This window comes from Zonotrichia albicollis, chromosome 16 (genome assembly GCF_047830755.1).
Source record: "Zonotrichia albicollis isolate bZonAlb1 chromosome 16, bZonAlb1.hap1, whole genome shotgun sequence".
Taxonomy (NCBI): domain Eukaryota; kingdom Metazoa; phylum Chordata; class Aves; order Passeriformes; family Passerellidae; genus Zonotrichia; species Zonotrichia albicollis.
Window position 1 is genome coordinate 7,985,574 of NC_133834.1, and position 25,755 is coordinate 8,011,328.

The window sequence follows — 25,755 nt, forward strand, 5'->3', positions numbered from 1 at the left end:
TGTGCAGATGCAGCAGCAGGAATTTTATCACACAAAATTAAACCAAGCAGAATGCTTACATAGATGGTCCTTAAACTTCAGCAAACAGCTTCAAAATTCTGTAAATATTTATCAGACAAACAGAAGTTGAGGATGATGACCCTGTCCCCATCAATATTTGAGACAGTTTAACATACTCCCAGCAAAATATGTGTTTAAAAATCATCTCAAGTAACTGTGTAGATTTAACCCCCGGGGTTATTTCTTCTCTCTTAATTTGTTAATAATTTGGGCACAAGGTAAAAAACCCAAGGCTTTTGAATGATTCTGACTGCAGGCAGCTTTTAGTACGGCAGCAGCCCGTACACCCCCTGGTGCACTGGCACTGATGGTTTTGCTGCTCCTTTGGCACCGAGACCCTCAGGCAGAGCTGGGAGCTGGAGGGACTCGCCTGCAGCGGGCCAGGCCCGAGGAAAACCGTGCAACGTGGAGCTTGTGACACCACGCCGCCGTCCCCTCCTGTGGGGGTACAGAAACTCAGCTTCACACCAAAACACGCTGCAGGACGCCGATGCAGTGAGGGGGGCACGGAACTTGACTCTCGCTCCTCTTTTTGGGCACGGGCAGGGCTGCAGGGGGCTCTGCCCGCCTGGGCGGGAAGGCGGGAAAGGGGAGATCGGGAAATCAGCGGGAGATCGGGAAAGCGGGACATCGGGAAATCAGCGGGAGATCGGAACAAGCGGGACATCGCGAAATCGGAAAGCCGCGACCGCGCGGGCGGCGCCGCTCCCCGCCCCGGGCCGGCCCCCGTCGGACAACGCCCCCGGCCCTCGGGCCGCCGCCCGCGGCATTTCCTCTGAGCTCAGCCGGCGGCTGACGCGGGCCCGGTCCCTCGGAAGAGGAAGCCGGCGGCGGAGCGGAGCGGAGCGGCGGCCGGGGCAGGCAGGGGCGCGGCGGGCGAGGGGCAGCGGCGGGGCCCGCGCTGGGGGCGGCCGGGGCGGCGGAGGAGGGGGCCGGCGGGGGCGGGCGCTCCCCGCCCGCGGGGCCGGGCGGCGGCGGCGGCTCCCCCCGCGGCCCGAGCCCCCGCCGCGCCCTGCCCGTGTCCCCCCTCCGCGTGCGGGGCTTCTGGCCGCTGCTGACCGCGCTCTGCACCGCGCTCCTCTGCCTCTACCAGGCGTTGCGCGGCAGCGCGGCCGGCGAGGGCGCGGGGGGCCCGGAGGACGCGGAGGCAGCGGCGGAGGCGGCGGAGTCCGGGCTGCCGCTACTGAAGGGCTCGGCGCTGCTGCTGCTCGGCTGCCTGCTGGCCCGCTGCTACGGCGCGGCGGGCGGCGGCCCCGGGCGCGGCGGGGCTCGGGGCGCGGCGGGGGCGCGGCGCGAGGCCCTGGAGCGGTTCCACGCGCGGCAGCTGCGGGTGTCGCCGCACGTGCTGGGGCACAGCAAGGCGCACGTGGGCCGGGTGGTGGCCGAGCTGGTGCGCGCCGCCAAGGCGCAGGGGCTACAGCCCGGCCCGCTGGCCCTCAGCCTGCGCGGGGACTTCGTGCGCATCGGCAGCGCCTACGAGCAGCACAAGGTGCGCAGCCCCGACTGCTTCGACATCCTGGTGCCCCTGCGGCTGCCGCCGCACCTGGAGCCGCAGCCGCGCTGCGCTGACGGGCTGGGGCCGTGCGGTGCCTTCGTCTGCGGCCTGCGGGCGAGGGACGGCTGGACACGACGCTGCCGGCCCTTCGCCGAGGGCTTCTGCGTGGAGCTGCAGGGCCGCAGCCACCTCTCCTCGGGGCTGGTGCTGCGCTGGTTCCAGGGCCATCTGCAGCGGTGCCTGGGCGCCGTGCGCTATCGGCTGCAGGAGCGGTGCCGCGTCAGCCTCTCGGCGTGCCCCGGGCAGCCGCCCACGCTGCACATCCTGCCCTGCTCCGACTACGTGTGCTGCCACATCTCCATGGCCGTGCGCCTCATCCCGGCCATCCCCCTCGGCGACGCGCTCTACCTCACGGCCCTGCCGCCCGAGGGCCCCCACGGCTCCCCGGCCCCCGAGGCGCTCTGGGGCCTCAACGCCTCGCGGCAGGAGCAGCGGCTGCTGGGCTGGCTGAAGGAGCAGGCCCCGGCCGCCTCCTGCCACCTCAAGTGCCTGCAGATCCTCAAGGGCCTGCGGGACCTCCGCGGGCACGGCCTGGAGGAGCCCTTCTGCTCCCAGTGGGGCCGGGTGCTCTCCTCCTATGTACTGAAGACGGCTCTCTTCTCCCTGCTGCTGCAGGGGCCCTTGGAGGCCTGGGATGAGCAGTTCCTGGTGGAGCGGCTGGAGGACCTGGTGCTGTACCTCAGGGACTGCCTGCGCAAGCAGGTGCTGATGGATTTCTTCCTGGGCAACACCAGCCTGCCCGAGGCCGTGGCGCTGCCCCGGTTCCTCAAGGAAGCCGCCCCTGTGAACTTGCTGTCTGCTTTTGACGGGCCCACGCTGGACCTCGTGGCCTTCCAGCTGATCAGCACGTGGGTGCAGGCCCCACACATCATCAGGATGTACAGCAGCCCCCGGTACTGGCGCCCGGTGCCCGCCCCGTGCCGCCACAGCGCTGAGGCCAAGCGGGAGCTGCCAGCGGGAGAGTGAGCTGGGAGAGCTGCTGGCACCCGGGACTCTCCATCACACACTCCAGACTTGCTGGTGCCGGGAGAGCTGCTGGCACCTGGGACTCTCCATCACACACTCCTGGCTCCCCAGTGCTGGGAGGGCTGCTGGCACCCGGGACTCCCCATCGCACACTCCAGACTCACTGGTGCTTCAGGAGCCTGCATCTGCCTGAGGATGCTGGGACTGATGAATTGTTCTTCTGTGGTTCTGTTCCTGCCCTGAGAAGAGCGGGCCAAGACTTACTGAAGTTGTGATTTTCATTCTCATTGGTTTTACGTGGGGAAATTCTGACATTTCTGGGGAAATGCCTTAGTCCTCAAGTGTTGCCTTTGGTTTACAGTTTGCAAACTAAAAGGCTCAAACTGACATTTTTAGAAATCTGTGTTAACTTCTTGTCTTAGTGGCAAAATAGCTTTTTCTGAGATTTTCTTTTTATGATGCAAAATCCATGTGGGATTTAAAAATCTTCCAAGTGCAAACAGCACATCCTCCATCCATCAATGTACCAAGATGTTCCTAAAATGTGATAAGCACTAGAGCATGGGTGTGGATCACAGTTTGAAATGCTCAATGCCATGCTTTAAATTTCCTGGGTAATCGAGCACATTGTGCTAAATAGATATGTAACACATGTTAATGTAAACTTGAGGGAAGAAGTGAAACTACTCTTATAACAGGATGAAGAATCTAGTTTTACATTTGTGTTCAAGTGAAGGTTATATTGAAGGATTGAAGTGCAGATAGAAGGAAACAAATAGCACTTTATTTTCACAAAGGCCTTATTTTTAGGATAATTGGCTGCACTAAATATTGCTATTGAGGAGGCATTAGTGTTTTGTTAGAGTGGTGGTTAAATTACCCCAAGGAAAACCTTTTAAAATAAATACTCTGAGGTTCATTTGTTTGGGGGTTCTAGTTGAGCTCTATTATTTGTTTCTGTATTCAAGTATTATTTCCTTAAAATATGCTTTACCTCAAGGACCAACAACAAAATAAGAAATTCTCTATTATATTTTGGAACAAACTTTAAACCAGTCCAAATCTCAGTGCCATAGGTTGACTGTGGCACCCTCCTGCTCCCTGGTAGGAGTTTGGTAGGATTTTTGGATAACTGCCTAGCCAGTTGTCTTGCTTGTGTCAATGTTTGAACCAAATAACCTTGATGGGATTTTCTAGTGCTGTATTATAGCAAATTGTTATTTTTTTATGGGGAGAAGAAAGTAAAATATTTCAGGGTACTTCAGAATTATTTAGCACTGATTCATGGTACAGTAGCAGTCCTGGTGGGCTACAGATTCTGATGCCCTCTGAGTATAAATATCAGGCAGATAATTGCCACTTTTTGTCTGGTTATGTCCCAGTTGCTGGAGTAACCTGGTGACTTGTGATGCAGCCAGGTTTGCAAGTGTCCTTACAATGCAGGTGTACCAGGGTATCAAAAAATTCAGAAATTCAAATCCTTACTTTTTTAGGTCACCTGCTCAAGCTTTTGATGTATTAAGCCCCAAAATGTGTTGCTGAATTGCTGGTGCTCAGGAAGCTAAGCAAGTGCCTTATTGCCTGCAGTGCTGTGTCCTGAGAGAGCACTCCCAAATTGAGAAGGACCAAGTGTAACTTCTGGGGAGCTTTAGGATAGCCTGAAGTAACTAACCTGCTCTTCCTCTCCCTGATGGGTTGGTGTGCCTTACTCACAGTTCTGTGCATCAGAACATGAAACAAACATTGTCAGAATCTATGAAGCTTTATACAAATTTATTTTTCTAAATGGAAACACTCCCTAGGCAGATGTTTGCCTACTTTTGTCTCTTTCTTTAACTGCTCTTGCAGTCATATTTTCAGGTAATTATGGCATAGGTCACACCCACAAGCTGGGTTATTTTTGTATTCGAAGCCCTGTGCTTCTTTCTACAAATACAAATAGTGTATTTATAGGTAGTATTGATAAAATGTTCTTTGCACATGGTATTTAAGACTAAGTCAGCTACATTCTGGGTTGTTGGGTTTTTTTGTAGCAGACCATGTGTACTATTTTTGCAGGCTTGTGTTTCTTGGTATTTAAAATAAGATTCAAGATTCAGTTCTGCAATCAAAGCCATTGAATCTTTTGCCCAAAGAAGAACTAGATGGCCAGCCCAGGGTCTTGTGGCTGCCTGAACTCTTGACATGAAAATCCTTGAGTTGTTAATTCTGGCATCATGATCACTTCAGTCAGCTGTCTGTCTGTTTATATCACTGCATCCCTGTCTCTGAAAAGGGAACTTTTCTCTTGAGAGGGGTGTGAATTTGTTTAGTATGGCCCCAATACATGGAAATCTGTAATGGACTTGGTAAGGACTTCCTCACTAAAATGTGGTAAGGTCAGGAGAAGAGAATTGCATTGGAAAATATATGACAAGAAGAGATGGTAGAGAATGTAAATAGTTTAGAAAATGAAAGTTGGGCTGAGGGGTGAGTGACAATGATGGTAAACTCTCAGTGAGGATGCACTGCAAACAAACCAAAGGACGTGGGGTAAAATTGGAGAACTATTGAAAGCAAGTGGATTTGGAGTGTAGGGTAAAGAGATTTAAGTGGATTTTGTTTTGACAATATTTCCAAAGCAGTTGAGTCCATCAGGGTAAAAAGTGAGGCAAACCCCCAGTTCATTAGCTATGCAAATAGGTCTTCAGTGTGAGTTTTTGCTCAGAAGGCATGCTTTGAGTTGATGATGGAGAAAATGCATGTGTGGGCTTTCACCTTGAGCTTGGGTGAGCCTTGAGGTGAGGGGGCATTCTGCCATGAGGCAATGTGTGTGCACTTGGTGGCTCAGGTGTACAACTGAGATATTCAATGTATTCCCCTTGTCTGCTCTATAGCATGCATTCATGAATAGCATTGATGAAAGGAGCTGACAGAAGTTGGGTTTCTGTTACAGCATTCGTCTTATTCCACAGAAACATGGCAGCACTGGTGCCTGCTGCGTGCTGGGGCTGTTTCAGGGCCTTATCTCCAGGGAGGTGTACAGAGAGCTTGACCCATATGAGTAATCCTGTGGCCCTTTTGCCTTCTTCCTCCTCTCCCAGCCCATGGATACACAACAAGGTTATGCTTACCTGTTTGCTAAGGCTGTAGCTGTTAAAATGTACCATGGATTCAGTAGGGTTGCCTGTGTGTGTGTAAACAGAAACACAAACACAGAAAAAGGAGCATGTTATTTAGCACTAACACAGGCTCTTGGTTCTCTTACCTGCAACCTAATTTTGCAAAGACTGTGCAAATGAAGTTGTTTTTGTTCAACATTGATTGGGAAGAGGAGTCAGACCTGCAAGAGAATAAGTTAATTTACAGTACCAAAATTCATATATGTAATTTCATTTTGTGTTGAAGAATGCTCTCTGTTTCTCAAAGGCATTATATTTTATCTGACCAAATATCTTGCAAACATTCCTCTTTTGATTTCGAATCTCTGTGGAGTAATGTAAATTTTAAGTATCTTTTTGTAATGGACATTCCTGGTACAACTCTTTTTTGCTGGTTAATCATAAGACCAAAGAGGAAACTGAAGTGTTCAGCTGCTATTGTTTTGGTTTTTTAAGTGTTTATAGGCTCAAAGTGTCAGCCCATTTTAATGAAACGTTTATAAATTCATTTCCTATTTAATTCCAAAGTACATTTGCACTTTTATTGTTTCCATAAAAAGTTGGTGGTTTTGTTTGAATATTTCACTGTCATAATAAACAACTGTGTTAAAGCATCTGTGCCTCAAGATTTAAATTCCTTGTTGCCTTTTTTTCACTAACAGCTACCTGCAGAACTGTAATTGGCAGATTTATGTGCTCTTTAGGAGGAGACTCCTGAAGTGGCCAAATGCTGGAAAAGCTGGAAGTCCACACCTTGGGAGCTGTGCAGAGGGATGTGGAGGAGAGCCAGAAGGGAGAGTGGAGCACAGCTGGCACTGCCTGTGGTGCTGCTGACTTCTGAAATGGAGCACCTTGGGGTTTGTGGTTGGCTTGCTCAGAGTTGTTGTTTCCTTGGTTCCAGTGTTGGGTTGCTGCAGATCTGCTCTTTCTGGTGCTTCATTTCACAGTGTCTGTGTGATCCTTCAGCATGGCATGTCCAGACATATCTCCGTGCCAAACAGGGTAGGTCAGGCTTTTATTAAATGTGGGAAAAGTCCTGTTGAAGGCAGCAGGAGCTTTGTGGATGGGCCAGCAAGTTACCTTTATTAGTCTTTGTAAGATGCAACAATTATACACATAGCTTTGCTGGTGTTCCCTATTAATGAAATAACAGCAAGACCCTGAGCTTTTAAATCATTGAATCAAAGCCAGGCATGAAGTGGCTTTCTGGAGGTCTTTGTGTGCCTGCCTTTGCCTTGCAGGAGCTGCTTCTGAGAGGGGCAGCAGTTGCTGGCACAGGGTGGCTAACGGGCTTCTTGCTGGCAAAGTCTGGAGGAATGTCAACATTTAGTGTCAACACTCAGCCACCCAAGCTGGCATGGTGAAAACATATTTAGAGCTTCACCTCTAATAACATTATCTGTTGTTAATGGCTTCCTTAAAAGCAATAGCCCTCCTCTGGTCTCCATTCAATCCATGCTCTGAAGTTATTCTCTGTTTGAAGCCTGAGTTCCTATTCAACAGGAGAGAAACACAGTACTTTCCTTTTGTGATAAATCTGTTAACAAAAAATTAACTGGCCTAAGGACTTGCATGCATGGTGTTTAAAGAAAAGCCTGTTTGCATCCATCACATTGGATAAATTGTTTAAAATCTTTCCATCCTTGTGCAAATACCTCCTTGTAATGCAGCCAAGATAGCAGTGAATTGCTGATTAAATGCTGCTAATGCAAGTTAAAGCTGTCAGAAGGCAAGGGGATCTTATTTGTGCATCCCATTTTCATATGGCTCCAAAAGATTTCAGACACGAGAAATTTCCAGGCTGGTTTATTTCTTGTGTCATCTCTTTCAATGTATGCCTGGTGAGTCTTCCTGAGGTAAGTGACATAATTTCAGTAGCTGGCAAGAAGAGCAGCCAGTCCCACTTTTCTTGGGCTGACAGCACTGGGACACTGGTTGTTGAGAGAGGAATAAGGACTGGCACCCCTTACGGCACCAGGATTCTCCTTCAGTGCTTGCTGATGCTTAGGAGCACGCTGCTGCGCTTGCTGGAGAGCCTGGAGGAGCTCCAGCCTTAATTTTAATAAGCAGGATATGGGGGGCTGACCATGGATAGATCTCTGGGTTTCTCAAATAAAACAGGTGGCTAATTAAGAGACTACCTCTGCTCTCGTGCATGTACCTTCAGTGTCCTGTTTTAAATAAGTAACCAAGAATTGGGGTATTTGCCAGAGCGATTTGCCAGAGATCAGCAGCAGAGCTCTACAGGTAATGTGTGTTCTGTGTCTGTAAACAGCCCGTGGATTCGAGTAACGATTTATATGCAAAATGCTTTAAGATTGTTAGCAACGTGTGCATCAAATGTCACCGTGTACCGGGCTCTGTGGTAAGCTTTGGTTTTTTCCTTTTAAAGGATAGCAATGGTGATTCAGAGACTCTGAAGAATTCGGTGTATTCCAATGACAAGCTACTGTTCTTGACACTTCTGGGAGTTCCTCCCCCCTCTCCCACCCCACCCAAAAAAACCTCAAACCAAACCAACAGAAAAATGAAACACAAACACCCCCCCTAAAAAACCAAAACAAAAACAAAAAACCCCAAAACAAAACAAAACCAAAAAAACCCCGAAACCCCCCCACCAAACCTCTGAAAGAAATGGGTCCAGAGCTGCATAGAGAATATTCATCTCTCTGGGCTGGGCCGAATGTGACAAGGGTTTGTTAGTGATTTCATGATACTTGTGATTGTCTGTTGGCTTTTATCCCTGCCACAGGGTCTCCATGATAATCTGGGCGCAGGGGAGGGAAAAAGGAGATGCAAGGAAACGAGCTGACAGGCTTGATGGATATCGTGCTGGGAAAAGTTACCAAAAGTTACCAAAAATTTATGATGGATTCCTAGGGCGTAAAGTGAAAGAGTTGCTTTGAGAAGTCTCACTGTACTGACTGAAAACAAACAGCAGTAGAAACAGGAAGAACAGCAAACAGCCCACTTCTGCCTGACAATTTCAGTCCACTCCTGTTAGTTTCAAGTAGGGGAGAGGAGAAACTTGGAGCTGAATTCACTGGCAATCCATGTGTGTACTGCTTCAGGGGAGGGCAAAGGAGAGGGCAGCTCTTGGCTCTCTCTTTCAGGGTTTAATCCTGTGCAAAATTAAAATGCTGAAATACAAAACTCCCATCGAGGGAGGGAGTGTTTGGGTGCAGTTTGCCAGTCTGTCTCCTGTGCTCCACCAGATGACAATCAGGGATCACTGGTTTTGAAGGCAAGTCAAAATTCAGTTCGCTTTACACAAGCTGGAAGCTGCTCCCGAGTTTCCCAGCTCCTCCTGCCATGGCAAGGGAGCTGCTGCTCTGCCTGAGCGAGGGAAATGCCGGAGCGGCCGCTGCAGAGGAAATGAGTCATTCCTCTATTTCTGTTGCAAAAGACTTCTCTGTGCTGTGCAATGCGTTTAGGAATATATTCCTACAGCTTCTTGGAAGTTCTCCTAGGACCACGTTGAAGCATAAAAGCATCAGCAAATGAGCGGGCACATTACAGATTTTTTCTTCATTTAAATTGGCTGTGCAGGCTTGGCTTCAACAGGAGGGATTTTCAGAAACCCTGAATTTTGTGCAGTTCTCACCTCTGGGCCTGTTTGCTGCCCAAGAAATGACTATAAGGGGGTATGAGTATGTCTTCTGAGCATCTCTTTTTGTCATGTCCCATGTGAAACTTGTTGAAGTGTGTTTCAAGAAAGAGAAACTTGCTACTCATAGGGATTGTGAATCATGGGCCCTTCTCCAAAAATATTTCTGCACAGAGCCTGTATGTTTTCCCCAGGAGCCACTTGAGCTCAGCAGTCACTCATGCCCTACCAAAAGTAATGGCATCTCCTGAATAGTAAAAGAAAAGGGGGAGTGGGGAGGAGAACAGCACAGTACACTCTGAGAAAGCACCAGGCCCATTTCTTGCCTTTTATTTCAGTGTAGTGTTGTGCAGAGCGCTGTGAACAGACCCTGTTGGCACAGGATGGATGGGGCAGGGCTTGAGAAGCATCAGGGCTCTCTGTGTCCTCACTGCTGCGCTGACAGATGGATGATTAAGTAAAGTGAACTGGCACTCAGTTGTAGCTCCTGCTGTGGGAACCCTGAAGGTCTTGGTAAGAATTTGGCAAATTGTCCATTTTCAAATCTCTTAGGAGTCTGACTTGTTCAGGAATGAAGGAAGTCTTGGCTGAAGCTCTGTGTGTGCCTGAGGATGAGTTTTGTCTGACAGTCTGTTTCTCTCCTGGCTCTCTGAGTGCTGCCTGCCTTGAAATGCAGACTCTCCACAATGTGCTGCACCTGGCTGGGGGCACCAGGTCCAGTAGAGCAGCAGCAATGCAACTTTTCTGTGACATTAACCCCTTGCATTTTACAGGTGCTTCTTAAAATGTTCCCACTTCCAGTTACTGACATGACTTTCAGACATGGTGAGTGCATGAGGGAGGGACAGAGGGAGTCTGGTAGCAAAACACACCGACTTCTGTGGTTTGCTCCTTGAAAATGCTACTAGTGCTCCAGGAAACCATATAAATCTTGTGTGCAGAGCTTGTGTGCACAGCAGCGTTTTAAATTTGCCTCTTGGAATCATTTTCATTACCCAAAGGGTGTATAGGGGCACATAACGAGCTTTTAACACTCAATTCCTCAAGGAAGAATTGTTATGGCCTTCCAAAAACGATCCCTGTGTTAAGTGGCAATTAAGAGCTAATTATAATGAGATGCTGTTGGATGAGATTAGTATCTGACTTGGAATGGCAACAGAGGCATCAGTAGGTAAGCTGGAGGGGAGATGGGAGGAAGGGGTAAGGAGGGAAGGCAGCAGGTGCCCTGCAAGGGGGGACAGGAGCTCACCCTGGGGAACATGGTCACTACTGGGTGGTCATCAGATCAGCCCTCAATGGCAATGTTTCTGAGGGAGAACCATGGGATTTGCATGAACTTTTTCAGCCAAAGCTGTCAGGGTTTGTAACTCCTGTGGAAGATGTGGTGTGAGCCCTGCTCCTGCCTCTGAAATGCCAGCTGGTGAAAGTGCTGCTCACCTGTGTCTGGCAGCTGGAGGGACTGTGAAAATGGGTCATTTCAGAGGTGAAATTTATCTCTTTGGCTGATAAAGACCTTCATAATGAGACTTTCACTTCAAAGGGCTCTGGCAGTGCAGCAGTTTGAGTATGTTTGCCTGACTGCCACTAGAATGGCTGTATGTGAAGTGCATAGGTATTTTATTTGTATAAAACTGCTCACTCTCAGAGGTCAGCAAACACAGCTACCCCAGAAACTTTCAAGTCGCAGAGCAGAAGGTAATTTTGAGTGAATAAACTGTTTCTCTGATTGAACTCAGGACCCTGCACATACCACAGTATGGTGTCCTGAGTGCTCTGGCACATCTTTGTCCCTCGAGAGCACCTAGGGCTTGTTTGCAGCAGATCTCCCTGGTCCAGGCTCACAGAGGGAGCAGGCCCTTGCAGAGAGGGGAGCAGATGGATGCCTCCTTTCTCTGTCCTGCTCAGTATTTTCATAACCTTTCAATGGCATCCCTGTGGAATGGGGACAAGATGGCAGTCACGTGCTGGCCCCAGCCACTCCGGCTCTGCAGTGGGGGAGGAAGCTGGGATGAGATCAGATTTACTTCTGTCCCTTTTCTGCTTGGAAACTTATTTGTGTTGCTAACAAGGTCCCCAACCCAATGCTGTGAAAAGGATGCTGCAGGGAGGAGGAGGAGGAGTGAGCTTCCTCCCTTGGGAGAGGGCAAAGCAGTCCTTGACTCATTTAAACTGCATTGCTGGGGCAGTGGGAAGAGTCTGTCACCCATCGTGGCAGGGGACACAGACTGGGCTGCTGGCACAGTGGGATGAGGTGCAGGGAGGGGCTGGACCCACACCAGAACGTGGCTCAGGAGCAGGGACATCTTCCCTGACAGCGTTGCTCCACCAGCTGCAAGTCACTGGGCACATTCTGGGGCAGGAACATAACACACTGCTGCCTGTGTCATGTAAGGAGCACCCCCAAGATCTAAAGTGTTTCCATCTGATCTGTAAGAGCAGGATTTTCAGTCAGACACCCAGGAGAACCCCCAGCAGCAGGGAAGAATGTTATCACCTGGATTTTAGCAGACTTTTGCATAGGAGCGTGGCTCAGTCTGCAATGAAAACAGGTTTGCCTTCCAAGCTTGGCTCTGAATGGCAGAGCACGGTGTGTGGGTAGTGATTTTGGTTTCCATTAATGTCCAAATAAGAGATTCTTTGGGAGAAGGAAATTTTAATTTTGAAAGGACTCAGTTCCTCTATATTGATTGCATTAACTGGATTTGCAGCCTCCCTCCTCAGCAGAGCTGTGTCCCGCTGAAAACGCTGCAGGGTAAATGCATAGGATGGAGAGGAGGGAAAGAATTCAATAGCAGAAACAGACAGGTGAAACCGGGTCCTTTCAAGGCAGAAATATTCAGGAATTCCATTTATTTTGGGCTACAGCACTGCAGTGCTTTAGAATGCAAATTGCCCCTTTAGCCCACCAAGTTTAGCGCTACTGCACAATACAGTATTTTGCACATCTGCTTAATGAGATGTGCAGAATGGGAAAACCAGATGTAATGGTCTCTGCTGCTGAGAGGAGACGACTGGAAACAGAACCTTTTGTCATAAAAACAGTCATGCCCTTCTGAACCTGTTGAATTCTGAAACTGTCTTGGGCATATTTTTGCAAATCATGATTTGGTATTTGCAGCTGAATGATCCTGAACATGGTCTTGTAGCTGTTCCTTTGCAGCTCAGAAATGGGGTTTGCTGCTGTTGATATTGGATTTTTCCAAAAAATTTAAGCAATCTCTATTTTTCTGTTTTTAATTTATTTCATAATTTGAAAGCTTTTCTCTTATGAGCTATATTTAAGTGGTTTTGGGTGACTTTTCCTGTATTTCACAGCTGCATGGCCCAGGGCTCAGTTATAAATCCTTGCTGATTCAATTGAATAAATGTGCTTGACCACATCTGTTTCTGTGTTAATTTACATCTTTAAGCCACGGCTGGAAAGGAAAAACCTGTAAATTCTAATTCCTTCCCTGTCCACTTTCTAGGTTTGATGTAGTTTTTAATGCTCCTATGAATATGAATTGTGGCTTGCCAAATTAGTGTGAATTAAATGGGAAGAGTCATAGCACAGTTATTCAAACCACTTCCAGGGGATGAGACTGTTCTTCTAAAATAAGTCATCGCCGAGTCAGTAACACAACCAAAGCTCTCAGCATTTATTTTACAATGTCCCTGAGCCTCAGAGAGATGATGTTGAGACAGACTTTGCCTTATTCTATAAAATCCACACTCTGGCCTTTTTAGAAGATATTATCTTACTTTTTAAGGTGGGCACTGAAAGTATCTTGAGTACCTTTATCTGTGAAGCTGTGTCACCTTGAAGCCTGGGTTCTGCCCCATTTGCTGAGCCCCTTCACAGGATCACACTCAATCCCCACATCTGCAGTTCCCACCCAGCTCCTCTTGGTGGAAGTGATTCTCATTCCACTGAGTTTGCTTTCCTGAGAAACAGGGACACTGCTTGGCTTCACACTGATGCTCCTTGTTTCTCAGTCGTTAAATTGAAAAAAATGCGAAGTAGAAATTTACTTCCAAAATAGAGCTGTCTTCCTTAGGAATTTGCTTCAGTGGGGACTGTGAGATATTCTCTCTGTAATGATTTATATTACAAAAATAGCTCTGCCCTATGTCTGCAAACAGTTAGAAATGTGAGCCTGGAAAAGCAATCTAGCAGCTAACTCCTCAGCCCTAGAGCTTAAATAAACCAGTCATAAACAAAATGAACTACAAAAGCAACTGAAGAACTAAACTTCCCTATAAATACAACGTCCTCTCCTCGGAAGTCTGAAAATACTCTAGGCTTTTAAGCTGACCCAGAGCCTGCTGTATTCAGGATTTTCTGGCCTCAAAGCAGGGAGTGAGTTCCAGAGCAGCAGAGTTTCAGTGGCTGTGCTGAGCAGGGTCACAGAGCTCCCATCCGCACTGCAAAACAGGTCCTGGAGAGAACATGACCAAAAATTCCCATTTACACACCTGAGCTAGCAGTCCCCGTGCCCCTTCCACGCGTCCTGCTGGTGCCACTGGCTCGCACCAGTGACCCTGTGTGAAGCCACCGAGGGCTCTGGAATGGAGCATGAGCTCTCTGGGCGGTGACAGCTCCTCCAGGGACAGCTTTCCTGTGGGCAGGAACTGGGATTGGCACATAACACACGGTGCTCGCTTCCTCGGAGCCCGCATGCCCTTTGGCTGTGGTTTTTATCTCTGTTTACTATTGAAAAAGCTTTAGCAGATTATGCTGTGTCATTCAGTTCCCTGCCAGAGTGGATGTCAGAGAAACTAGAAAGTGTGTGAGTGCAAAAAAAAGTGTCTGTAATTTTTTGTGGCACACAGGCAAGGTCATTACACATTATTGGAGGCAATGAGGATGTGAGGATCTTAGATCAAATTTAACTGCTTTATCTGGAGACTTAAGAAAAGAGAAAAATGTGCTTTTTACTGATATTACCAATTAGGGAGCTGCCAGGTGGCCATTTAATAACCCAGATGTGCTGCAGGATGCAGCATCAGCAGAGGCTGTGTGTGCAGTGGAGCAGGGGAGAGCTTTCCAGGGCACAGCACCAGGCAGCTCCTCCTGGCTATGGGAGTGACTGGGGTCTGGGAGATGTGACAGGAGAGGGAGCCCAGGGTGGGAAATGCAATCCATAAAGGGATGAGAGCTTAGGAAAATTGCAGAGAAGGAGAGAAATGCAATGAAAGAAGGAAATGCAATGAAATCCACAGAGCAGTTGGCGCCTGGCAATGAATGGTGCCCTGACTCCACATCGCACAGACACACAGGTGTCCCTGGAGCTGCTGGGCTGATTTAGAGGCAGCTGAGAGCAAAGGCTGGGTGAGTCATGGAAATGGGTTGCAGCACCTTCCCCTTTTGTCACTAGCTGAAATCTGTGTCTGTCACACTGATGTCAGCCCAGTTCCTGCTGGAAACTGCATCATCACTGGCACAAGATCAGCTGCTGTGACTCTCTCGTGCCTCAAGGGACCAGAGCCTCAGACAGAGGCACTGGAGCCCAGGCTTCTTGCTGATCCCTGAAGTACAGCAGGAATGATGTAGGAGAGGGGGGTAACCTTCCACTACAGACTGAGCTGTCTGGGCACAATGCCCAGTGAGAATTTGGGAGAAGGGATTGAAGGGAGCAGCACGTGAGCCTGGGAGGCAGCCAGCAGGGCTGAGCCTGCAGCTCTGCCATCAGCAGGAGGCACAGGGCTCAGCTCAGCTCACTCCAGGCTCTCCCTGCCCCTGCCACGGAGTCAGCCATAGAGCTGGAATAAATACAGGTCCCTGTGGCAAAGCCAAAGCTAATCCTTGCTGCTGACAGACTGGGAGAGAGGGTTGTAGAAACAGTCCTGCTCCTGGTTCCCCAGAACTTCTTGAATAAAACCTCCTGCACTTGTCCCTTCAGAGTACAAACCCAAGGCAGAAAAAAGCCTCAAAATCACACAAGGAAAGAAACTTCTTTGCCATGAAGCCTGTAAAGAGACAAATGTTGCTAGAGATGATTCTGAAGAGTTAATTGCAGGTACCTTTATTGGAGGGATGCTGCTGTGAGGAAATGAAGTCAATTCTGTAAGGACAAGAGAAGCTGGACCTTTATCAGCTGCCACCAGCAGTGGGGAAGCACCAGCTACAGTGGCTTGTCATTTATAAAAACATCTGGAGATAAGAAGCTTATTTTTTGGCAGAGTGGCAGCTGGCTATTCCAGCAGGCTCAAGTAGTGGTAATAAGGATTTGGCAAAAGAACAGGAGAGGAAGACACCTCATCTTAACCTTGCATAGCCTCTGCTCTTCTTGCTTCCCCCTTGCAGCAGGAAGCACTGTGAGCTGCTTTAGCAGGATTCAGATGGAAATGCTCAGAAATAGCCATCAGACTGCCTTCCTTTGCTTTCTTTACTTTTCCAGAGTGATGCTCTTTTCTGTTAACTTTCAGGCACAAAGAGGCTGAAAGTCTTTGGGTAGGTTTGGGCATGGCATGGCATTTTGAACACCAACATCCCTGGTTTGGTTTGTCTGGGAGGCTGCTGAGCTGATTTTGCTGCTTGCTGGGCTGGTTGTAACGACTAAAGTGCGTGCTTTGGATGGAGCTGATGTTATTCCCAGTGTGTATTAGTAAGAATAGAAATCTGCCATAAAATCATGTTCTGCAAAAGCAGTATTCATTTCCTCGTTTTCTGCTTTAAAATATCCTGCATTTGCAAGCCTGGCCATCTGCATCACAGCCATTACATGTGGGAAGTATGGAATGTGTCTTATCACACACAGAGCGTGCACAGCAAAGGACATCCAAAGGTTATGTTGTCATCACGTCAAATGGATCTGTTTATTCTGAGTGCTGGAGGAGCAGAGCTTAATCAGAGCATCAGCCATATGCAGATTTGAAATTAGATTTTACAATAACCACCTGTCTACTGTTTTGAATCCTTGTCATATTCCTTGGGTTAGAGCTGTGCTTGCTCAGTGAATGTGTGTGCTGGGAGAAAATAATCTAAAAGCCTTCATGGCATGATGTAAAAAGCACTTAAATGCATGTTTATGTATCAGTGTGCAAGGGAGCACATGTCTCTCATGGCTTTGTGCTACAAGCTGCTGTGAGGGCATTCCTTTCATGTAAAAATCAATAGTATTGGTGACTCCCCACATAAACTTCTTTTGCTCTTCTTTTCTGGCTCATAATTTTTATATGCGTCAGCCAAAAAAAGTCACTGTGAAGTGATGCAGCATTTGATCTTTCTCTTCTGTAAGTTTTTAAAGGAATAAGTACAAACATGCACATAATGTTTGTGTAGTGCCTGCCACAGTTTTGTGACTCACAGCATTCTGCCTTTAAGGAGTCAGAAAAAAAAATGTCTGAAAACTTAAGCCTCTCTCCTCATTATGTTGCAATATAGAAAAAAAGAAAATCTGTGCATTTGGTTATTGCAAGCTGCATCAAGGCAGTCATGAAAAGAGCAACAATAGTCAAAGTAAAGGTTGACATTTTAAACACTGGCACTTGGAAAGAAGTGGAATTAAAAAGAATTGCAGAGCAAAATTGACAAATAACTTGTCCCACCACTTAATCATATGCTCAAAACTGCCTGAAACAAGCAAGCACTACAGGCTCTTTTCTTGCTTATCTCCACTGTGATAATTATTCTTCTACAGCAGTAGCTGCTCTCCCTGGGGAAAACAGAGTTCATTTTTTTAAAATTCAGAGTATTGGCCCTTCCCACGGAAGTCAATGGCAGTTTTTCATCGAATTCAACGAGAACTTAAAAGGGCCATTAAATGAGATCAGTAATGCAAGAGCTTTCTAAAGACATCCTGGCCCAGATGCTCCCTCCTTACCACAGGGAGCAGCAGTCACAGTGCTCTTAGGCTGGCCGATGTCTGAGCTGTAGTGTCCCCTTCTCCAGAGCAGGAGCTGTTTTCACCACTCACCACAGTGCACTGAAATGTGGTGACTCAGAGCTGTGTTGAGTCAGGGAGGTGCCCTGACTGCCCAGCTGGGCTGAGGTGAAGCTGCTGCCTCTCTGCCTCTGTCCAGGGTTTAGTGTGAATCTCAATGTACCAGGAAGGTGCCAGAAGTGTGGCCTGAGCTTCCTCCAAAGCCGAGGGCATCCCAGCATGGGATTGCTGGGAAGCCTCCAGTTTGTGTGTCCCCAAGGTCACTCTGATCACCAGATCAAGAGAATGGCCAAAAAGCTCCACTTTTTCTGTGCTTTCCCTTTCAAGAGTTTGACCTCAGGGATGTTTTGCTGCTTGAGTTCTCCAGGTCCACCCACCCTCGTGGTGGGATTTGCCCATTGCTGGACCACGTTCTCTCCCACCCTGCCTCAGGCTGGACCCACACATCAGGCAGGCAGGCACAGAATGTTCACTGAGCTCTGTGGGTTACCAGCTCACTCCTCGCTCCAGCTCCTCGCCTCAGCTGGGGAAGGTGTGACTTTGTACGTTTTGACTTTGCTCATTCAGGCTCACAAAACAACCGCATCTCTCTTGAAACTCAGGTGTGTTTTCTCATCCAGCGAACTCTTCGCGGCAGGGCGCTGCCGTGGAATCGCTTTATGAACCGCGGCCACCGCTCGCCGCTGCCCCGCCGTGCCTCGGCTCCACCGGCGCCTCCCGCGCCGTGTCCCGGGGGCCAGGAGGGCTCCGCATCCCTGAATTTCCGCGCGGGGCCCTCTGGAGGTCAGTGTTCGCCCGCGCTGCGCCGGACCTGTTGCGGGCCCGCGGAGGCTCCGCGGGCAGGGCCGGACCGGGGGGAGCCGCCCGCCCGCTCCGAGCGCCGGCCCCGCGCCCGCCGCCCGCCCCATCGCCCGCGGGGGCGGCGGGGCCCGCGCTGCGCTGCCCGTGCCGGTGTCGGTGTCGGTGCCGGTGCCTGCGCGGCCGCGGAGCCGCCGCTGCCCGGGGCCGGCCCCGTCCCCCCGCCCGGGGCGGCGCCGCTGCGGCGCGGGTGGGGCCGCGGGCGGAGGCGCCGTGCGCGCCCGCGGAGCCCCGCGGAGCCATGGCGTACATCCAGGTGCGTGCGGAGCGGGCCGGCGGCGGGCCCCAGGGATGGGGGGGTCTCTGGGGCGGCTGCGGGACGGGAGCGGGGCCCCCCCGTGCTCCGCGCCCGGTGCGGGTGCGCAACTTCGGGTTAACTTCTGGGGAGGAGTTCCCGGAGGCGACAGCAGCCCCCGGCGAGGGGCCAGGCGGGGCCGGGGCGGCAGCGGGGCCGGCAGCTGTTGATAGCGGGGCACCGGGGCAGGAGGGGATCCCCGCGGGGCTGGCGAGCAGCCCTCGGGCCTCTCTTTGCTGGGGGAACGGGATGGCCCCGGGGGCGAGGAAGCCGGTCCCGGTCCCTTACAGAGATTTATTGGAGGGAGGAGGATGCTGACCCTGCGGGCAGGCTGAGATGCCATGGGCCGCCCCGGGCTGGGCACGGTCCGGCGGGCGGGGGCACCGGCGGTGTGTGGGGGGCTGCGGGGAGCCCGGGCTGTGCCGTGATGGATGGATGGGCTGTCCCTGCTCTGGGGGGTTGAATTTTTGTCCAGCTGGTCAAACCCTGAGCGATCCCCGAGCCGCCCGCTTCCCAGCCATTGCCCCGAGCGCAGCCGCCCGGTTCGCGACGAACCGGAGCCGGGGGGGCATCTCCAGCCGGGCGGGCGCTGGTTCCGACCCCGCTACCGACGCCAGCCGTGCCCCGTCCCGCGGGGCCGTGTCCGCTCCGCCCGCTCCGCCGTGCTCCGCGCTCTCCTCCCTGAGCCGCCGCCCCGGGAGCGGGGATGCTGCGGGCGCTGTCCCGGAGCCGGGCTGGAGCGGCCGCGGGTGGAGCCCGCCCGGGATGTCTGAGGGGCTCGGGGCTCCCGGCGCCCCCCGGCTCGGCGGTGTCTCCAGTGGGGCCGTGCAGGCCTCCCGTCGGGGCCCGTGGGTACAAGGGGGATGCGGAGCAGGGCATCAGCAGCACCCCGATATCTCCCCGTTATCCCCACACCGGCGTCAGTCACGGTGGGATGGTGGGGGGTGTGTGGCTGAGGGGACCGCACTGTCCCCAGGCTGTGCTGTCCACTGCTGATGGAGCTTGTGAGCCTTTCCTGAGGTGTCACTGCGGCCTGTGACCAGCGAGGACCCCACCCTGCTGCAGCATCCCCGGGGGCACTGTCACCCTGGTTTGTTGTCACTGCTCGGAGGACCTGGCTGGGACTGGCGGCTCTGCTAACCTGGAGCAGGTAACCCCCAGCCAGGGGCCCTGCAGCAGGTGGTGGGGTTGGAGCCCTGCCCCCAGGCTCGCCCTTGGTGAGGGTTCGCTCGTGCTGGAGACTCCATCTGGCCTGTTCTGTGCTCGGCCAGTTGGGATGACGTGGCACAGCGTGATGGTGCCTCCCTGACCCCGGAGACGGAGCCGTTCTCCAGGGGTTGCTGAGCACATGGCAGCTGCTGTGCTCCCGGGCATCCCCCAGCGCCAGCCCGCTGCTGCAGCCTTCCCCAGACCCCTGTCCTTCCCCAGACCCGTGTCCTTCCCCAAAGCCCTGTCCCTCCCCAGACCTGAGTCCTTCCCCAAGCCCCGGTCCTTTCCCAAACCCGTATCCTTCCCCAGACCCCTGTCTTTCCCCACAGCCCTGTCCTTCCCCAGCCCTGCTCCTCATGCCTGGTGCCAGCGAGGTGGGGGACCAGGTGGTTGTGTTTGCTTTCCTTTCATGGGCCCCTGCATTTCAGCCCTGCATTTCAGCTGCTGTTGACTTGTTTACCTCTCCTGCACCGTCACACTCAGTCCTTACCCCTGTCTTCCCATTTGAGGGTGGCCACAGGCTCGTTCTGTCCGGGTGCTGTGGGATGGCTGTGTCCCCTAAGGATGGCTGTGTGCCCTTGGGATGGCTCTGTGCCCTTGGGGTGGTTCTGTGCCTTTGGGATGGCTGTGTCCCCTAGGGATGGCCATGTCACAGGGCTGGCCTCCTGTGACCCGTGGTGGCCAGGAGGGCTCTTGGCTCTGAGCCTGCCGTGTCCCTGTGGGCTGTTTGGAAAATCCCTCTCTTTGTGTGACACGTGCTCGGCCTTCGATCGCGTGGCACCGGTCCAGCCGCTTTGTTTCAGAGCAGTTTAAAAATCCTCCTTGCAGCTCTGCTAAACCACTGGAGCTTTGGCTGCAACTTTGCATTAATAAGGAATGATAAAGCCCTTTTAGCCATTTAGCATTTTCTTAAACAGCTGGCCCATGGGTATCTGAAATCACTGTCTTGTCTCATTGCACCACAGCTCTTCCAGTCTTTTAACTGCTCCTAACAAGTGCTGGCTTTTTTGATAAGCACTGGCTTCCAAGAAATTTAAAAGGAAGGCTTGCACCAAAACGTGCTCCATGGAAGAGTTCTTGGAACTAAAGGCAACTTCTGCATCCCAGCTTCTTCAGAAAAGGCTGCTCATGTCATGTCATGAGCGTGAAGCTAGGAACCAATTTCTGCATTTGGAAGAGTAGGATGGAGTTTTTTGTGGGGTTTTTTTTAGGGTTTTATTTCATATTGTTTTCTTCTGTGGTTTTGTATTGGTTTGGTGTTTTTTTAGGGATTCCCCATATACAAAGACAGCCAGGGCATATAGGAAACTCTTAGACATTATTGAGGTAATGCAACAGATAAGACATTTCAGCAGATATCAAAAATGCTAGTGAGTCTCCAAAGGAAATGGATCCATTATATGTATATATAAAGTTCCAAGGTGGCTTTGTGAATAAAAAACTGGTTTGTGATGCCTTCTTCATCTGCTGTAGATTTTCCCTGTGCCTTGGGGGAAGTGGCTGCAGTGCAGATTTTTGAATGGGAGTGTGGGACTCAAGCCTTTAACTTCTATTGTTTGTGTTCCTCAAGTCACATCTGAGGATGAGGCTGAAGGTGCCCAGAGACATGCAATGGAGAGTATTCAGTCTGTCTCCCTTACTAGAAATGTTGCTTTAGTGAGTTGGCATTGGAACTCCATTGATATGGGCTGAATGTGGAGAAAAGCCTTTTTTTCTGCTGAAAAATTTGGATATGGTTTGCTGTCAGCAGCAAGTAGTTGGTCCGATTAGAGTCAGGTTACAAAGGAAAATAAAATAAGTGTTTGCATGTGATACCTATTAGCAAGAAGCAATGAGCAGGATTTTCATGCTTCAGAATGGGTTTGGGAGTTTTGATTGTGGGAAGGGAGGAGCAGAAGGAGCTTTGTAGGGAAGGGTTGGAAATGGCAGAAGCTGATGCCCAGTCAGACCTCCCCTTCCTCTAACATCTACAAGGTCCTGTCTTGTACTTCAAACTATCCCAGGCTGGGGCATGTAATGGCAGAAAATTTAAAGTTGTTTGAGCATTGCTAACTTGTTTTTGTCCTTTTCATTTTGTTCCCCTTTGCTTCACCCTGGATGTCTAAAAGGACAGTTGGAACCAATAAATGAGGTGAGTTAATCTGATGATTCACTCCCCGCTCTGTCTCCTTGCTCCATCCTGAGGGGATTGTCTCGTGTTTTCTGACTCTTTACTGATGTCCTAGATATAAGTAATGCACTGCATTTTGGGCTGGTAATTTTTTGGTTTGCAGTGCCCAGATTTTGTTTATGGAAAGAAATGTGTGTTTTACTGTAGCAAAAGGCCATGTTCCAATGAAGTCTTCTCCGCAGATGAGGTTCCTCTGAGGAAACCCCTCCACGTGGTCCACACTCAGGAATACTGCAAATGTCTGGAGTATTTTGGGGAGATAACCATGGAGAATCTCTCATACACTTTATTTCTGCAGTTTCTCAGGAGCATCTCAAGGTCACATTCAGCTGTAAAGCAGTTTGACCTGGGTGCAGGTGCTGTGCCCTTGTGGCTGTGTGTGTCCTACAGAGCCCTTGTGCTGCTTAATGAGCCCTCTCATGAGGAGCAGGAATTGGGGCTGGTGTGGGTGGGAAATGAGCTGAGGTTTGGCTCTCTGCTCCTTTCCAAACAGAGCTCTGAAGTGGGAGGAAGGCTGTGGGGATGGCCTGGGAATGGGGCCACAAGGTGCTGCTGCTCCACTCGAGGGCTGACACAGCTCTGGTACAAGTGGTGCTGCCAGAAACCTGAGAAATGAGAGACTCTTCTGGGTCAACTATTGTTCTAAAAGATATCATTGAAGGTTCTTCATTAAATTAATCATGGTAGCAGAGCAGAAGCATGAGGATAGTGTGCTCTGGCTAACCCATTTTAGTGGTGAGTTTGTTGGGCTGTAATGCTCCATGTGTATGGATTGTACAAATATTACTGGGACATCTACAGGGATGAAGTGTGTTCACATTGCTGTGTTAATTAAATAGATCCTTGCTGGATTAAATTGAAGCTTTCACTTACCTTCTGGTAGTAATTCCTTCTGTTGTATGTTTGCTGATCTATTAGATTGCTGATGTGTGTGGAGGAATATGCATGTTTCCACTCCAACATATTGCTGTGCCACAGTGCTTTGTAAATCACCCTCTTGCCAACCTCCATAATAATACATTGCTACTAGAGGAGAAAATACCTGCAGAGAATGCTTATTTTCCTGCCTTGTTATGGCATCGTGGGGTTGGGCTCGTAACTGCATAGCACTTGTCTGTTGGTATAGATAAAATAAATACAGTTCTTAATGTTCTGTTGCAGAAACACAAACACAAATACAGCTGAGTGTTTTTCCCAATAGCCATTGATGGGCTGTAATCTTGTGCTCTGGTTTGCCATGGCTGCAGGGTCTGCTCGCTCGCCTCTCCGATCTCTTGCTGTGCCGCTGGACTTGCAGGAATTGTTGTCAGAAGTGCTTTGACTGCAGCTGTTGCCAAACAAATGAAGATGAAGTTGAAATCCTGGGACCTTTTCCTGCTCAAACTCCAGCCTGGCTGTAAGTTTAGATGCATGCTTTCCTGGCTTTAACCAAGAGTAGGGCTGCTCAGCTGTGATGAGGGGATTGATGTGAATTGCAATGGGACACCCAGAGGATGCCACTTAGAGAGCAGGAACCTCCTGAGGTGGGAATGCAGGCTACTCCTGGCATGGTGAAAAAGGGCAGCTCTGTTAACTCAAATAGCAAGGTTACTCTTTGTAAAAACTGTTTCTGATGGGTAGGACAGAAGTTGTTTTGTAAGCTGGCATAACAAGGATAGCTGGTTTAGCTGTGCCCCTTCTCTAAAGATGCCTTTCATCTTCAGTCCTATTTCCTCTTCAAATGGACCAGCCCTTTGGAGCACTTCAGCTTGTCTGAAATGTTGATGAGGTTGTGTATAAATACTTTCTTATTCTAGCATGAAGGTGGTTATCATATAGGCAGATGAAAGGCATGGCTCCTCTGTGCTCTGAAGGGGAAATTCATTTAAAGTTTCATTCAGCAGGACTTGATCTCCTGAGTCACCATAGTACTCATCAGAATTTCTTCTCAAATCATTAAGGAACCACAGCACCAGGTCTTATCTGGTGCTTTGATTGGTGTGTTTGCAAATCCACTACAGAGGAAGTCAGTGAAGTCTTTCAGTCCCTCTCAGTCAGGAGTCTGCAGCACAGGGTGACCCTGTGGAGGCAGCAGTGGAGCCAGGGAGGGAGCAGAGCTCCCTGGTGTTTAGTGGCTGTTTTGTCAGCTGGGCTGGGCTTTGTGGAGCAGAGCCTTTGATGGACACTGCTTCAGCATGTCCAGAACTTGTGGCACAGGAGAGGCCTGCTCAGTGCATTGTGTGATGCTCAGGCTTTGGGACCTGGGCACTGAGGCACTCAGGTAATTTTATCTACTCCTGTGAGTCTGTGCTGTTGTTCTGTCTCAGCTCTGGAAGGGCCATGTCTTGGTGCTGCATGAAATAAATTTTCTCATGTTTAAATCTCAGTCTTGTCCACATACTCTTTTGAATTCAGGTAGAAAAGGATGGTAATTAATACTGAAGCAATAAAAATAGAGCTGTTCAGGATGTGTTAGAGTGGTTTTTAGATGTGGAGCAGCATATTTAAGAGTCTGATATATGCTCAGAAACTGATTCACCTGCAATTAATGGGGAATGGAAACAAAATCAATGCTAAATAGGAAAGCATCACGCACAGGAGAGCACAGGGATGAGGCTGCAGTATTGGACGTGGAGAGGTTGGTGCAGCAGCAATTACATCTTGGGAACAAGGAGCTGGGCTTGAGGGGAGAGGGTGATTCAGAGCTTATCTGCTGTGCTGAGCAGCAGAAGGGGCATCCTGTGTGCTTTGGGGTGTGGAGTGATTGTTCCAGGGTGAAGTTTTTGACTCTTGGATTCTCCTGTCTGGCTAAGGGGCTGATGTGAGTGCTGGAGCCCTGTTCTTATCATCTCAAATCTCAGCTCTATGGTTGCTTTGCCCATGAGTTGGACTTTGCCATGGGCAGAGAACATGGAGACCTTTGGACTTGCAAAATGCTCTCTGCAACCTGTATTGTCTCTCCCTGGTCCTGCTCCATCTGAGAGCCCCTACATGGAATGGCCATAAGCAGAGGACAGTGTTCTTTGGTGAAAAACAACCCAGTTCTTCAGCCCTGTCGCACTTCGTGCTTCACCCACAGATGCTCACAGCCCTGGGAAGGGTCCCTGTGACCCCAGCCCAGACCATTTTCCCATCTTTCCATCCAGCTCTGGGTGGTTTGGTGCAGTTTGGGATTTGGTTTGGGTCTCCCTGTTCTGCTCCAGGCTGAGAGAAGGTGAATTCCCAGAGGTGAAGGCTGAGAGGGGCAGCAGGCACCAAAGAGGAGGGCACAGGACAGGAGCCTGGGTGCTGCCATGGCCCAGGGTCACTGCAGTCACCTCTCCTGTGACACCACTGCTCACCTGTGATCTCTGAGGGTGCCTGTGGCACACAGTGGTGGATCAGCTGGACATGAGGCTCATTCATCCTGCTTGAAGATGCTGTGGGCTCCTCTTGAACTTGCATGAACCCAGAGTGGGGCCAGGCTATGGGATAAAAATGCTCTGTGCTTCCAGGGTGGTTTGCTGGAAAGTGATCAGGCAGCACAACAACTGTTTAGGTGGGGAGGACAAAGGGAGAGAGGAGATGGGTCCTCTACTTCTCCCTAAGATGTGATTGAGAGGAGAAGAGGAGAAAATGAGCCTGTAGAGGAACAAGGGTCTGGAAGATGAAGAGGAGAAGAAAGTAAAAGGCAGGAGCCAGATTTGGTATATTTTGTTTGCTGGCAAATAGGAGACCCAAGCTTTTTGTGTGGAAATGATCCCATGCTGACTCAGAATTCAGAAACCAAAGAAGAATTCTGTTTTCACTGTTTTGATCTTATAGTTTTATATCTCTATATGCATTTTTGGGTGTAGGGAATGATGATCTCTGGAGTCAGATGAGTTAGTTAGTCAGAGTAAGAATTTGGACTTGTTCTTAGAATAAGGTTTTTAATACAACCAGTTGTATTAAAAACCTTATTTACAAACTGGTATACACAGAGATCTGTGTATACCAGTTGAACTCCTCATTTTTTTTTAAATTTTCCTCTCTTATTTTTGGAGAGGGGAATTTTGTATTTAGTGGTTTT

General features: G+C 50.0%; 2 protein-coding genes across 4 annotated transcripts in view; both read left to right on the forward strand.

Moving 5' to 3' along the window:
• Positions 1 to 856: 856 nt before the first annotated feature.
• On the forward strand, positions 857 to 6,335 carry ITPRIPL2 (ITPRIP like 2; the record flags this gene model as incomplete). Its single annotated transcript, XM_074553267.1, has 1 exon — positions 857 to 6,335. A coding segment is annotated over one exon (1,725 nt), but the record flags the coding sequence as incomplete, so codon positions are not given.
• Positions 6,336 to 17,837: 11,502 nt separating this feature from the next.
• Positions 17,838 to 25,755, forward strand: part of SYT17 (synaptotagmin 17) — a 34,818-nt gene continuing 26,900 nt past the window's right edge. The window contains exons 1-3 of one of the 3 annotated variants that reach the window (XM_074552727.1): positions 17,838 to 17,976; positions 21,664 to 21,686; positions 22,973 to 23,121. In XM_074552727.1, the coding sequence (XP_074408828.1) occupies positions 17,853 to 17,976; positions 21,664 to 21,686; positions 22,973 to 23,121 (296 nt within the window). In that variant the 5' untranslated portion in view covers positions 17,838 to 17,852. Of the gene's footprint in view, positions 17,977 to 18,143; positions 18,308 to 21,475; positions 21,530 to 21,663; positions 21,687 to 22,972; positions 23,122 to 25,755 lie in introns of those variants that run through there. The other 2 variants (XM_005487692.4, XM_074552728.1) reach the window with 2 other exon arrangements.